The 14,317-nt window shown below is 40.0% G+C and overlaps 1 protein-coding gene across 1 annotated transcript in view; it reads left to right on the top strand.

Moving 5' to 3' along the window:
* WWTR1 (WW domain containing transcription regulator 1) overlaps nucleotides 1-14,317 on the top strand; it is a 116,501-nt gene that overhangs the window by 61,114 nt on the left and 41,070 nt on the right. The window contains exon 3 of the mRNA XM_011385806.2: nucleotides 8,987-9,123. Within this exon, the coding sequence (XP_011384108.1) occupies nucleotides 8,987-9,123 (137 nt within the window). The remainder of the gene's footprint in view (nucleotides 1-8,986; nucleotides 9,124-14,317) is intronic.

The raw sequence follows: 14,317 nt of genomic DNA, 5'->3' as shown, positions 1-14,317 counted from the left end.
AAACAAAACAACGAAAAGGAATTGAATCCCTTCGCATGAGTAGAGGAGAAGCTAGACTAACCCAAAGGAATTTTGGTTTTAAGGAGGCTTTTGGAGCAACTGACATTTAATTCATTTGGCCTCCTCAGAAATAAGAGAAAGGAGGGCAGCCACAGTTTTAGCTTTGAGATATTTTATGTTTGGAGTGTCTTAGGAGCAGGCAAGCAGTGTGTCAATGTCTCATTTAAGAACAACTGGAAAAACAACATGTTGAAACGTGTTGGGCATGGAGAGCCTGGAAAAACAATTTTCAAAGTATTTTAACATTTAGAGTAGCTCGGTGGCTTAAAAACAAACTCCTTTTAAAAACTGTTCGTGAGATTAAAGCTGTTTTCCAGATGGCAGATGTAGCCGATACGGGGAGTATATCTAACATGCAGCTATCAAGACAGAATGTCAGGCTCTAGACAACTTATAATAACAATAAAAATAGAGTCTGGGCTCTGTTAACCTCCGCATTACTCATTATTTCATTGTCACTACCTCCTACCAATTCAATTGCCAGTTTCTAAGACCCACCTTAGGTTGTCTTCTGTTATGTCCATCCGGAGCAGAAGACACCGCCAGCACTCAGGACCATATGCCTATTCATGTGGCATGAATTCAACACTCCACACCTAGCAAATCCCAACATAAGTATCTGGAGATAGTGTCACTTCATCTGGAGGTTGGCCATAGAAACAGCACCATGTCCTAACCCTGAAAAGAACTGGCTGCGTTGGATTTACTGGAAAAGCAATTTAATATACAGAAAGCCTAGTAGACTGTACATCACGGTCTATTTAAAGGATTTTCAGTGGTAATTTTCACCACATGCACATTGGCCAAAACTGATTTTGGAACCGAATCCCCATGGAGGCTACAGCCCTATTCCAAGTGCTTGTCGAATGAGCAAATGGATGAATGTATTCCACTTCCGACTGATAATTCTAGAATTCACCGTTCATAAAGAGCCTTGTCTCTTCACTTCTCATTTCCAACCCAGGTTTTTGTTTGTCAAAAAGGGGAACGTGGGAAAATATGTAGCAAGCACATAATTTATACTTGATATCTTTAAGTAATAAAACAGTGAAATGAACTCTTATGCTGTTGTTTTTCAGTTTCAACACCAGAAACGAACGTGATTTATAAATCTTTTAATAGTGTTTTTGATCCTGCCCTGAGAAGAGAAAAAAAATGCAAAATGTTGATAATAAATTTGAGATACACCAGAGGCCGAAGGCAAACAAGCAAACAAAACTTCAGTCTTTTTTAAAAAAAATTTTTTTCTTGCTTTTTTAGGGAATAGGAAAAATGAGGTTAAAGCAAGAGTTTGGCTCAGTTTGCAGAGGCGACATCAGGTTTGCCTACCATTGGGTGACATTGGGCACCTCACTGGGGAGGACACGGTGCCTCTAGCACAATGGCTCATACTCCGAAACAAGAGTCAAGGGTCGGTGTGAGTCACACCTCAGGCTGTGTTGATGAGTCATTGGCTTTCCAAAGTGGTTTTCTCCATAACTGGCACATTCATGTCCTCTTCTTTCCCTCCCCAGGGACAAAATGCTGGTAAATAAACTCGTGCAGGAACTACGGATATTAGTCTCAGGTGGGCTCACCCTGTGCTTCAGGGTAGATAGCAGGTCTGCTTGACTCAGCTTCTACTCTGACTGAGCAGGTTCAGCTGTGTGTTTGCAGAAAAGTCCATGGTGCTCAGTGGAAAGGATTTGAATAGATAGATCACTACAGCTGGGCATGGCGGAAGTGCTAAAAGACCTTTCACACTGTTGTGGCTACTACCGCTGCTAATTTAAACAAGTGGAGGCTTCTTGGCATGGCTGTGATGGAAGTCGAGGATTAGAGCCTGGTAGTTAAAAATACAATCCCTGTCATTCATTCAGAATTCCAGAGAACTCTGAAATTTTTTGAATTGGCAAGCGAATGATAAGAGACCGGAAGCATGTACCAAAATAATGCTTCTGGTCTTGTATCATCTTTTATTAGAGGATCTTAAAAAATTCTGTGTTTACATATGACTTATTATTCCTGTGTCATTGACTGCATCTATGTTTAATGAGCTGCCTAAGTGAAAATATGACTGGAACCTTTTAACTATAAGTTCCTTGTGGTTTCAAAGAAGGATGAGCTTTCTCATCCAACACACTTCTATTATGTGAACAGTCATCTTTATTGTATAGCATGAGAGAGCCAGTTTTTACAGTTTTAGGATTTAATCTATGAATGATATGAATGTTTTGCTAATGGATGGGTCTGCCTAGTACATGTGCAGCCTGACATTTACCCTTTGTATCTTTTATTCCAAATGCATTAGACTGGCAAGAGACAGTGCTGTTTAGGATTTCGGCAAAAAAGAAAAAAAAATTGTAGCTGATTATAGTGTTAGGAAAGCTTCTTTGAGACAAAAAATCATCAGTCGGGGTGACGATGGGAAAGATGACAACTTGGGAGGGAGATTGATGGCTTTAGAAATAAAATGAAACATTAGCTTTGTATCTCTTCAGCCAGGTGAAGAGCTAGCACCTTATTTCTGATTGTCAGTATATGGAAGTTCAAAAGTACTCCACATTGTCTAACAGAGCTGACTGGGTTATGCAGAGAGGAGTAATTTACTGGATGGCTACCCATCAGTTGGGGCTGCCAGTTCACATGTGGTCTTTGAGCTCTCACGGCAATGGGGCGCCACTGTGATTAGCTATCACCAGGTTCTGGTTTTAGGTGACGGAAAAGGCACTATCTGGAGAAAGAATGTGCATCTGGGCCTGGGAGAATTAGTAAGTGTGTATGCCAGCTGTCTTTGTTCTTGTGGTTAAGACCCACTTCTGGTGTCAGTCGGAAGAGCTAAGTACCACTGGCAAAAACAAAACAAAACAAAAGGCGCCACTCAAAGAAATGCAAGATATGAGTAAGAAAGATATGATGTGTCATTTCCTAGGTCTTGAAATTTAAATAAGAACACACAGCCAACATGTGTAATTTAATTGAAACACAGGCAGCATGTATCCCTGAAATACAACAAAAAAGTAAACCAGCTTTTGCGTATTTGTATTTCAATTTTGATTGGGGAAAGTTTCAAAATTTAATATGAGTCTTGGGTAAGTCTTGCCATCTGGTCCAAGATTAAGCACTGGCATAGCGTTATTGTCTGCTGACAATGGGTCAAATTTACTTGGCCAGCTCTATCTGGGATATTGTTAACCTCTTGCAAATCTGTTTCAATTTCCATTTTTAACACTGATGGCTTTAATTGAACTGGTTCACAACAGGCAAATGGCAAAACTATTTCATTTCGCAGTTTTTAAGCAAATAATCTTCAGTGTATATACACTGATTATAGCACTAAGAAGGTGGTAAATTGGCCTTTAATGTCTGATTTTTAAAAATAAGACAATTTACTTATGCCCTAAATTGGGCTTGTGAATATTATGGGAGTTGCGACAGATGCCTACTATGGGCAGAACACTGTCCTCTGCCACATGAGTCCTTTCTGTCATCAAAAGAGTTTATGTTCCATTGGAAGAAATATCAGCATACCCCACTCCCCTTGCCAAAAAAAAAAAAAAGGATGAAGGGAGAGGTTAAAGAGAAACTGGGATGTTGGAGGTTGAAGCCAAGAGGCACCAAATGTGAATTGGGTTTTGAACCAGTCAGCCTTGGTTGTGTGACCCCAGGCTGCCTTTAAATTCCCATATCTTTAATGTGGTTCTCTTACTGCCTGGCTAGGTCTTGGTGGAAAAGGAGAGGCAGGTTAGAGGCTGTTTCTCAGTCCTGTCCTAACAGCTTTGTTGATGGTAGGGAGCCCTGAGTAATGGCGGACACTAATGTGAAACCAATATATTAAGAAGTGAGGGTGGAGAGGAAGGAGAGGAAAAAGGCTTATATTTGAAGATGAAATCTTTGCCCATGGAAATAAGTAAGCAGCTTATGTTGCTATGAACTCTAAATTCTTTCAAAATTAAGCACTCATAATCATTCCTATTTTTATTTTTTTGTGTGCTTCCAGCAATACAAAATGTATTGCATAGGCCTACTCTATTTCAGAAAGTCTTTGTTGTGTGGCTTCCTTCCATAAAGTTTGTGCAATAGGTCATGAACTGGAGGGTAAATTCATCCAAAAACACTAGGCTTTTCCTGGGCTGTAAGGCAGTGGATTCTATTTTTACAGATAAGATTTTATCTTTGTCTTTAATGGTTTAGCTCTTAGTCAGGATTTTATATTTATAAAATGCTTTTCTTTTTTATATCTACCTTGTACATCATGCACAATAGGTGTACAATCCATGCTTGTTGAATAAACTTGAACCAACTATTGCCAGCCTTGGGAAGGCTGGAGCTGCTGTCCATGCATTCACTGCTGAAGAAGGGAACTTGGAAAACCCAGTGAACGGGCTGACAAATCTGTAGGTGACTTTGGTGGTTGTAATTTTCCCAGAACGGACCTGTTTTACCCTCATAACAAGGAACCAGCATGTTAGTTAGTTTTTTGTTTGTTTGTTTTGTTTTGTTTTGTGTTTTTTAACCCTGATTCGTGGATACAGGTGCTGAGAATAGGATGGGTTAAATGGCATGTCCAGTTAGGTCACACAGGTTCAGAGCTAGCATTAAAACTCAGGTATGTGTGACTCCAGAACCCATAGCAGGCTGTCTGTCTGGAAGACGCCTATGTGAATAATACTTTTATTTCATGGGCAGTGAGGACTAAAGGCCCAGGGGAGACTTGGATCCCAGCTGTCCTTGGGATGAGAGTCTGGAGATGGGGTAGAGAATGGATTGTCAGATAGAGAGGCTGGGGAAGAGATGGAGGGTGGGGAGGCAAACCAGAAAGAATAGAGTGAGGGAAGCTTGGAGGCCATTGCACTCATCTAGGTGAAAGGTCATACAGGAGGCTGGCAAAGAGGATATAGGAGCTAAATTAACAATCCCCTGGAGGCTGATGGGAGGGGCCAGGCAAAGAGGGCTTGGTGTCAGGGAGGGTGGTCATGCTACCCCACCTCCTCTGCTGACATTTTAACCCCAAACACAGAATTTTTCTAATAAATAAAATGGCTTTCTGAGTTTGTCTGTATTGAAGAACACATTAATCTAAGAAAGAAAAATTATTTTATACAACACAGTTTTCTATCAGCTACCATTTTCAGACAAATATCCTTTCAGAGAAGTGCCTACTTTTTTGCCTCTGGGCAAACTGCAGGTCCTGGGATCCGAAGCTCTTTTCCCACTTGGGCAGTTCTCTAAGCAGATACTCCTGATGTAGAGGTAAGGAGTCGATTGTTCTTTCTTAACTGTGAAAGAAGAAGGCAATCTGGAAAGTAGTGGTCAGAGGGACCCTCAAAGGAAAAGGAAAAAAACCTCTCTGTTATCTTTGTTACAGGCACTGTTTCCACCACACACCACCCAGGGCCTCCAAGTGAAACCCTGCAGACATTTTTATTTTAGTACAGGAAAAAAAAATTATTTTGGTGTCAGTTTTTCTTTCCCTTGGGAACTGGCAGTCTTTTTTGTCTTTATAAGCAACATGGGGCCAAGTAATTCATTCCATTTCCCTTCTTACTTTGGCCACACGAAGACATGAGCCAAATCTGCAGTTTATCCTCAATAACTTTGACACCCTATGCTCTGCGTATCCACACATCATTTTCCTTTTTGTCTTGTTGTACCTTCATGAGAATTTTTGTTTTTATTGGTTATGAAAACGATACCTAGTCACTGTTAAAAACCTGGAAAGTACAGAATAGTTTAGATAAAGAGGGAAGAAAAAAAGCACCAGTGAGCCTATTGCATATATCACTATAAATAGTTTGGTATCTTTTTTCCTTTTTTGTTTCATTTTCAAATATGAAAACTACACATAATATGCATTAGTAGAACACACATATATAGGCAGATTTAATACGTATATAAATTTCCAAGAGAAATTAGATTTTTAAAGATGGCAGAGACATTTTCTTGAAGTAGATTCAGCAAGGGAGAGAAATCAGGAAGGGGGTGGGAGTAGTAGGGAAGTGGGGATTCATCTAGCTGAACTGTGGGCCCTGGCAAACAGTAAGGTTACACTGAGAAATATGAGAAAGGAAATGACTCAGTAACTCTGAGAGAGGGAGCAGAAATGAGACAGCAGCATGAAAGAGTGAATGGCTTATCCTACATTTGGGAATAGGGTCAGGGGTGCTAAATGATTTCAACAATAGGAGAATTTAGTTTTCAGATCAAATCATCAGCGATTCAAATCATATCATCAGTGATATATTAAGTTCTTGTGAGTAATGCTCTTGCATTTGGCATTCGGACGGGGAGCCACTCTGGACATCTATAAGCAGAGCTAATGTCCTGTGGACGGGTCTGCAGAGGCTGGGAATTGAGGCTTTCTTCTCAAGAGTTGTTTCAGAGCAATGAGAACTGGTCACTTAAGAAAGGCTCCCTCTTGTACTCAAGTCTTTGGGGAATACAGTGAATGACACTTTTAATTAACAAATCCGCTGGGAACAAAACTCCTTTAATAGCCTTGGCTGAGTGTAGAGTTTCAACAGTGGGCTGCGGAGGCTCCCACGGTCCTGGGGGAGTTCTGAGACTTGAAGCCAGGGCTGGGTTGTACATCTCTAGAGTCAGACCTATTGGAATGAGGGCTGGAGCGTCTGTCCAGAAAGCCCTTCGCTCTGTCCCAGGGGATGGAGGCTGGCCAGCATGGCAGCCTGTAGGCAAGTGGGGTTCATCTACCACTTGGGGTGTGGGTCTTTCTGCCCTCCCCAGATCCAGGAGTCACAGCCCACTTGTCCTGAATGGCCGAATAGCGGAATGGCAGATTTAGGAATGTATCACTCCAGCTCCTTTATTATTCCTACCACTGACTGGTAGCTGAGTGTCTGACCACAGCAGTGTCCTTAAATGTCTTCTACCATACCTTGTATATCACTTCACCTCACTGGGGTGTGCTCATTCTGGTTCTAGCACAGCGTCAGTATCCATAGTATCAGAGGGTCTAAGAAAGGCTCATGAAAGAGAGAAGAATTCATCCCTTTCTGGTTCCATAGTGGAAAGTATTTATGCAGGACATGCCTACCTTGGAAAACAAGTTTTAATAGCTGGGTGAAGGAAGAGTTAGTCAAAGAGTTTCTTAGCTCTAATTACCTTGCTAAAGCTAGTTTACTTAACTGAGACATCCTCATTAATTGTTTCCTCACTGAAGGCCTGTGATAAACCCCCTGAGGCCGGTTATCTATGATTTTCCACAGGACCAAAAGTTGACAGAAAGATTTTATGAAAGTTTTAAACAGAAGAAATACAATTGTTAAACTAAAGGTGTAACTAAGACCGTTGTTTCGTTTTCATTTTTTTTATGCTTAGGTAATTAATTCTGATCTCTTAAGTTCAGTCTTTCCCCACTCTGTTTGTTTCTTCTTAATGAGGTAGTTTTGGTTCTTTGATTTTATTCCTCCCAGTTCATTTCTGATGATTTTAAAAAGACTGTTGTGAAACTCAACAGGTCAACCTAATTTTGCCTTCTTTACTGAGGTTAACCACCTCCTTCCCCTTTTTTTTTTTTTTTAATAAATTCATACTTATTAAAGGCCCTTTTGGGACAGCGTCCAAGTTTTCAGTCACTGCAATTGATGAGTTCCCCATGGTGGAACTTCCAGTCTGGAATGAAGAAACCTAAAGAAGAATTTTAGCAGTGGCATTATTCAAATGTGAAGAAACAGAAGCAAAAGAAAAGATAAATACAACTTCAGTTAACAATAGTAATAATGGTTTCCAAAAGAGCCATTGTCATTCAGAATTTAGGTGTGTTTAACAGAGCAATTAAGCTCCTTTCATGTGGATCTAGGAGGATCAGTGGTGCCTGCGGGTGGACATTGCCAATTGGTTTGGGAGAGGCAAGCCTAGTTGTAAGGCCTAGAAAGAAGGGCTGGCGTTTAGTTTGTTGTCTTTGCTAAATATAGAAGGATCTCTGATACAGTTCCTAAAACAAGGTTGTGGCACTAGGTGAATATGCTCATCTTTAAAAGAAAACGTAACTCTCAAAAAAAGGTGAAGAGCTCCTAGAGTTCATAAGGTGCCTGGAAGAAGTTGTGATGTGGTTTGGAGGCAAAGCTGGTTGTGGTAGGCAAAGCTGGAAGTCCGGTCCATCCTTCTAAGCACATATTGGACACTCTGCGCAGAAGCTTATGTTGTGCTAGTTTCTCTGAGATTAAGTCATAATAACAAATACTGGAAGTTGTATATGACCAAAAGTCTAATCATGTCTTTTCCTTCAAAAGCCTTCATGCCTCAGTACCTAGGTTTTTCTATAATCTTGGCATGCCTGCCTCCCCTCACTTATTTCCCCTACTCATTCTCCAGCTACACAGTTGTTACTTTGCATGGTAGAGCATAAGCTACCTGAAGGTTTTATATATTACCTATGTGGACCTCACCGTGCCTTACCTTTAGTAAAAGTTCAGTAATGTCATATTTATGAGATTAGTTTCAAGGGCCTCATCTGTGGCTCCAGACAGGTGGAGGTGTCCTCATTATGTCAATTACGTGAGCCTCGAGAGTGTGAGAGGGCTGGCCAGCCCTGCTTCTGGAGAGGAGTTCACAGGTGGTGTTGCAGTGACTGGACGGTGATGAAGTATTTGAGGAGCCAGGGAACGTGGGCCCTTTGGGCTGCGGGCGGGGGTGTGCTAGGGCTCATCTGCCCTGCTAAGACAGAAAACCATGTGGGGGCAGCTGGGGCAGCCAAGTCATGGGTTTGTGTTCAGAGAGTCACCTGCACAACCCCCAATGTGACCCAGTTTGGATGGAAGGTAAGTGACCTGACCTTGGATGAAAACAAATACAATGTGTCAGCTGCTTGTAAGCAGATCCTATAGGAAGAAGAGCCAAAGTCATTTAACTGTTGTTCTGTTATTGGTGACGGCAATAATGATAATGATGCTGACGATTAAAGAGATAATTGTTTTCCTTCTTTTAGTCACATAGAAAAAATCACCACGTGGCAAGACCCTAGGAAGGCGATGAATCAGCCCTTGAATCATATGAACCTCCACCCTGCTGCCACTTCTACACCAGCACCCCAGAGGCCCATGGCCATGTCTCAGCCAAATCTCGGTAAGCCCAAACTTTGACTTGGACTTGAATAAACAATTGTTTAATCAAGGGGCTGTGGGGCTCAGAAGCAGCTCTGGCTGCCTTGGTACCTATCCGTGCACCCAGGCGGTACTTTTTCCTCCCTCTTGCCTGCACTACCTTTCCACTAGCATTTGCCTTCTTTTCTTGGCCTCTTTGCTGTGAAGTGCATGATAGGCTACCTAAGGTTCACATTATAGTTCTGGCATCCCTTCCATTTGCCTTCATTGAGGTTCTTTGAGAAATTGCATAGGCCTCCTGTCTTCATCCAGACTAAAGCAAGTAGGGCACGTAGCCCCTTTCTGTGAATTTGGCCCCTGAACACTGCCAAAGGGTGCAATTCTGGCCTCAAATCCCTTTCCTTCTTTTTTTTGCATAATGTATGATGGATACAAGGTGTGTGTTTTCTTGCTTTATCTTGCCTTTTCTTGCTTTATCTCATTAAATCCTCACAACAACTCTACAAGAAGTAACAATATTCCCATGTGTAAACTTTCTCAGAGTCACACAGCTTGTGGGTAGCTGAGCTGGAGTTTGAACCTAGATTGGTTTGATTTTAGAATGTGTCCCACCATTACATAATCCTCAAGTGGCTTCTCCCCATAACTGTCCTGGGTTGTACAACTCATTTGTCACTTCATTTAGAATGTTGAAGTATGATTTTAGACTTGGGAAGAGGTTATTTTCTGCTAATTGCCTTTACTTCAAAAGAACTAAAATTCTGCCTGGTAGAGATAATCAGATATGAATTAATACTCGAGAGCAACAGAACGAATCAGCTTTTGTTGTAGTCATTTCCCCCCTGGCCCCAAAGGCTAAAAATGAGTGGGCCAATTTTAAAGTTTTATAAGAGATGGTGCTATTTTCAGATAACATTTCCTTTTAAATCAAATATTTAGATACGGCTTTATACACAGAATAGTTAATTTTAGAGAGTAGAAAGAATCTCCTATTGGATTTCCAAGAATGAGCAGGATGAAAATGGAAGCTTTTTTACTAGACACTCTTCCCTCATACTGTGGCTTAGCCAAAGTGAATATAAACTTAAGTAGACCTCAAGTCAGCTTCAAGCAAACATATTGTCTGTTCTTCCAGGAAGTCTAGACCTACCATTTTAAAGCTTGCAGATATAAAATATATCTAAAAAACAAATGACTTGGAATAACCTCTGTTGTGTTCCTTGTCTAAAGGGCAGATCAAAGAAAATGTTATCAGTGCTTCTACCAGGTCTGGTAACCCAAAACTTCCCACGAGTCATTTTTCTCCAGTATATAAGGGCTCAAGTAGAAAGCAGATGTAAATATAGTAAAGAAACCACAAATTAGGTAGCATTAGTTTCATGGTTACTTTAACCATTCGATTTTCATTAAAAAATTTAAAAACTGACTATTAAAGTATTAACTTTAACTTTGTAATCAATTATAATTGGAAAACGTTTTTTATGGACCTGCCTAAAAAAATTGAAACACTTTTTCAAAGAGGTGTTCAAAAAATAAGTCTTCCTCTGATCCCCACTCCTCTGTCCCTTATATTTTGCCTGGAGTCAACCAGTGTTTTCAGTAATGTGTATGTGTTTCTTCATACAGATGCTAGCATACTATACCCACGGCATTGTACCCACACTTTGCTTTCTCCACTTCTATATCCGTACATAAAGAGCTGCTTCATTCTTTTTAAAAAATTGCCTAATAGCCCAACGTGTTGGTATTCTATGGTTTATCTAACTAGTCCCCACCTGATGGATATTTAGATACTATGTGTTGCTAGTACACAAAACACTGGAGTTAACTTTTTTAAATTATGCAACGAGTAGAAAGGAGATTAGCTAAAAAAAGAACCTTAAATGCTTGAAACTTGATATTGAAGGCACATGTGAATCTGTTATACGCATTCAATTCACATCACACCACACCACACCACACCACAGCCCAATTGCTGGTAAAGAGTATCTAAAGAAGTTGTAATCTGAATAAAATACCTTACTTTCCAGATTTCTAAGAAATTTGGGCAGCAAATTTCTCAAGATATGCATTCTGGTGTTTTTCCAATAGTATTTGAGTATTTGCCCATTACAAACTGTGCTTCTTACCTATAGAAAATCACAGATGTGTCCCATAGATGGAAATATAACTGGGAATGAAAAGTAAGCTCCAAAGATGGGAATAATTTAAAGAGTCACAATATGGTCCTAATAATAAATGATTTACTCAGAACATTTTATTTTAAGCTATAGATCTTCTTATAGTTTTTACTCTTTATTATTGATTCTTTTCCTTTTTTTTAAGGTTTAGAATATGGTGTTTATTTTCATTATTTTAGAAACCATAGGTATATATTGGTATTTCTATGTGTTATATATAATATACCTATGTCTCCATGTTTGGGTGCTTTTGCTTATATATATCAGCACACACACACACACACACACACACACACACACACAAAGTCAGTGTTTTGAATATGATTCAAAATCTCTGTCTGTTTTACATCAACTGCATTTTCTTTCTTTTTACCCTTTAACCAGAACAGATGCTTCTCCTCCTCCTTCTTAAATCTAGAACTTTGGTCTTTTCAATGGAATATAGCTGACAAATAAGTGAACTTAAGTGGTATGCCTTCTTTACTGGGAGGTATTTATGTATTTATGGAAATGAGGTCAAAATACACTTAACGACAGTTTCAGGTGATAGAATTCGTACCGTTTATAAGCTAATTTTATGTATTTCTAGAGCCGTAATATGATCAATGACATAGCTAAATACATTCAGCAATAAATCTTATTTTTTTTTATTGGGATTCCATGTTTTCCTGTAAGTTGGTTACATGGACTTGGGGGTCAGGCTGTCGAATTTGAATACTGGCTCTGCCCATTACTAAGTTGGTGACCTTGTACAGATACTTAATTGTGCCTCAGTTTCCCATATGTAAAATAGGATGGGTTTTATATCCATCATCATCCTATATAGTATGAGGAGATTATATTAGTTTATATATCCATGCCTGGTACTTAATAAGCTATAACTAAATGCTTATTCTTATTATTTGTGGAAAGAAAAGTTTTATATTTTATTTAATTATAGAATGTTAGATTTGAAGACAATTACGTTGTTCATTGTAAAAGCTTTAAATAAAAATTTTATTTGGGGCTGGTTAGAGTGCAAAGCGCTTTAAATGAGGAATACTGTATTTATTACTTTCAGTGAGGATAGCGCCCTCTGGTGGAAATGTTTCAGTCTCCTTCCTTCCTGAAATGTGGCTTGTTAAGTCAAACCATATTTTAATTGGGAGAGAACCTATCACTTAAAAGCATCCTGGATGAGTGACTTTGTAAGAAACGGAGCATACTTTTGTCAGACTGCATCAGTATCCAGCAGAAAGCTATCTCTCTCTGTAGGGTGGCAGGTTTGTTGTGTGTCTAAACTCACTGACTTTTCAAATGCCTAAGTAAAGTGAAATTAGACTGTGCAGAAGAAAAATGTTAAAAAAAATTTTTTTCACTTTATTTCAGATAACCATTTCAAGCTTTGTCTAATTTTTAACTGAAATTTTTGTTTTCGTATTTGCCAAATCATTTTGTTTGTCAGGTTTTATCCAATTTGATTCTGTCTGAGCAGATTAGTGACCTTTAAGTCTGGGTCCCCAGACATACCCAGTGAATGGAAGAAGAAAGGAAGACCTTGAAGGACTTTAGATAGTGAAGAGGAGAGATTACCACTGAGTAGAAAGAAGCCTATCACTTGAGTGCTGACAATTTGTTTGGAATCCTCATTTGATGTAACATAGTGAAGGGGGAAAATTACTACACATGTGAAAGTTGATTTTTTTCATAGCACAAACCGGGTAGGATCTCATATGTTTTAAGTGGGTTGTTGGTATGATTAATTACTATTAATAATCACTAAATTTTTTGAAGAAGTTAAAAAATGAAACAGAAAAAAGACCAAAGACTATACAGGTCCTATAATAATATATAGAACAATGGGCGTGGGGAAAATGGAGCCTGCTAAAGAAGTCAGTTAGGGCGTTAGGGTGGTGGAGGCAGGGTGGAAGGCAGGAGACTTTTTTGTTTAGTGGTTCATGGGCAGAACTTGAAGTCAGGACTGAGTTTCTCTTGGGTTAGACATGTACTTGTTGCATTACTTAACCTCTCTGAGTTTCGTTTTTCTTATCTGTAAAATGGTGGTATGAGAGTACCTGCCTCATGAAAGTTGATTTGAGTATTTATTTATTTTTTTATTGTTCATGCCTGTAGCACCTGGTCTTCCTAGGTGGTCTCCCATCTAATTACTAACCAGGCCCAACCCTGCTTAGCTTCTGAGATCAGACTTCGGGCTTGCTCAGGATAGCACGGCCGTAAACCATGGACCGTGGCTCCACTGGGGTTGAACCCAGGACCTTCTGCATGTAAAGCAGACGTGCTAACTGCTACACTATGGAACCATGTCCTGGTTTGAGTATTTAGATTGTCTGTGCCTTGGTCCCTGGCATAGAAAAAACCCCAGAGAAATGCATTGTTATAACTCATTGTTAGCTGGTAGCCTGGTTTCTCTCACTTTTCTGGCCTCTGTGTACTAAAGGAAGAGCCTGCGTGTGCTCCTCCCTCAGGAAAACCCAGCCACCATTCTTGCAGCTTTTGTTTTTGCAACTTTTACCATTTGGATACTTTTGCTTATACACTGTGAACATAATTTTAACCCCAGAAAGCATTGTGAGGAGAAGAAGAGGAGGAGCATGCTTGTGACCTACCTCCTTTACCGTCACATCATTAACAGGGAGTTTGTGAGAAGCTAACTGAAATCATGCAGCAACTTAGCATATCCCCATGTTTTAAAACGTTTTTGCCAAGGGAAAGTGACGTGCAGTTTTGCCTTTTTGGTGATAATCCTGGCATGCATAAACCATGGTGTGTGTGCTGGGCTCCTGTCACATGGTAATGACCTCTTTGCTGGAGTGAGGCCCTGACTGGGGTGCCAGTATCCTCTCAGACAGGACAGGAAAAATAAAGACTGTATAACAACTTTACCAGCCCTAGCCAGTTTAGAAACGTGGTGAAGTGCAGCCAGAGTGTATTTTTAATGCTATAGGAATTTTAAAAATCTCTCTCTTCCTCTTTCTCCCTCTCTCCCTCCCTTCCTCCCTCTCTCCCTCCCTTCCTCCCTCCTCCTCCTCCTCCTCC

Source organism: Pteropus vampyrus, unplaced genomic scaffold (genome assembly GCF_000151845.1).
Source record: "Pteropus vampyrus isolate Shadow unplaced genomic scaffold, Pvam_2.0 Scaffold814, whole genome shotgun sequence".
In the NCBI taxonomy this organism is placed as follows: Eukaryota; Metazoa; Chordata; class Mammalia; order Chiroptera; family Pteropodidae; genus Pteropus; species Pteropus vampyrus.
Note: the sequence above shows the minus strand (reverse complement) of the source record. Positions and strands in the feature narration are given on the sequence as shown.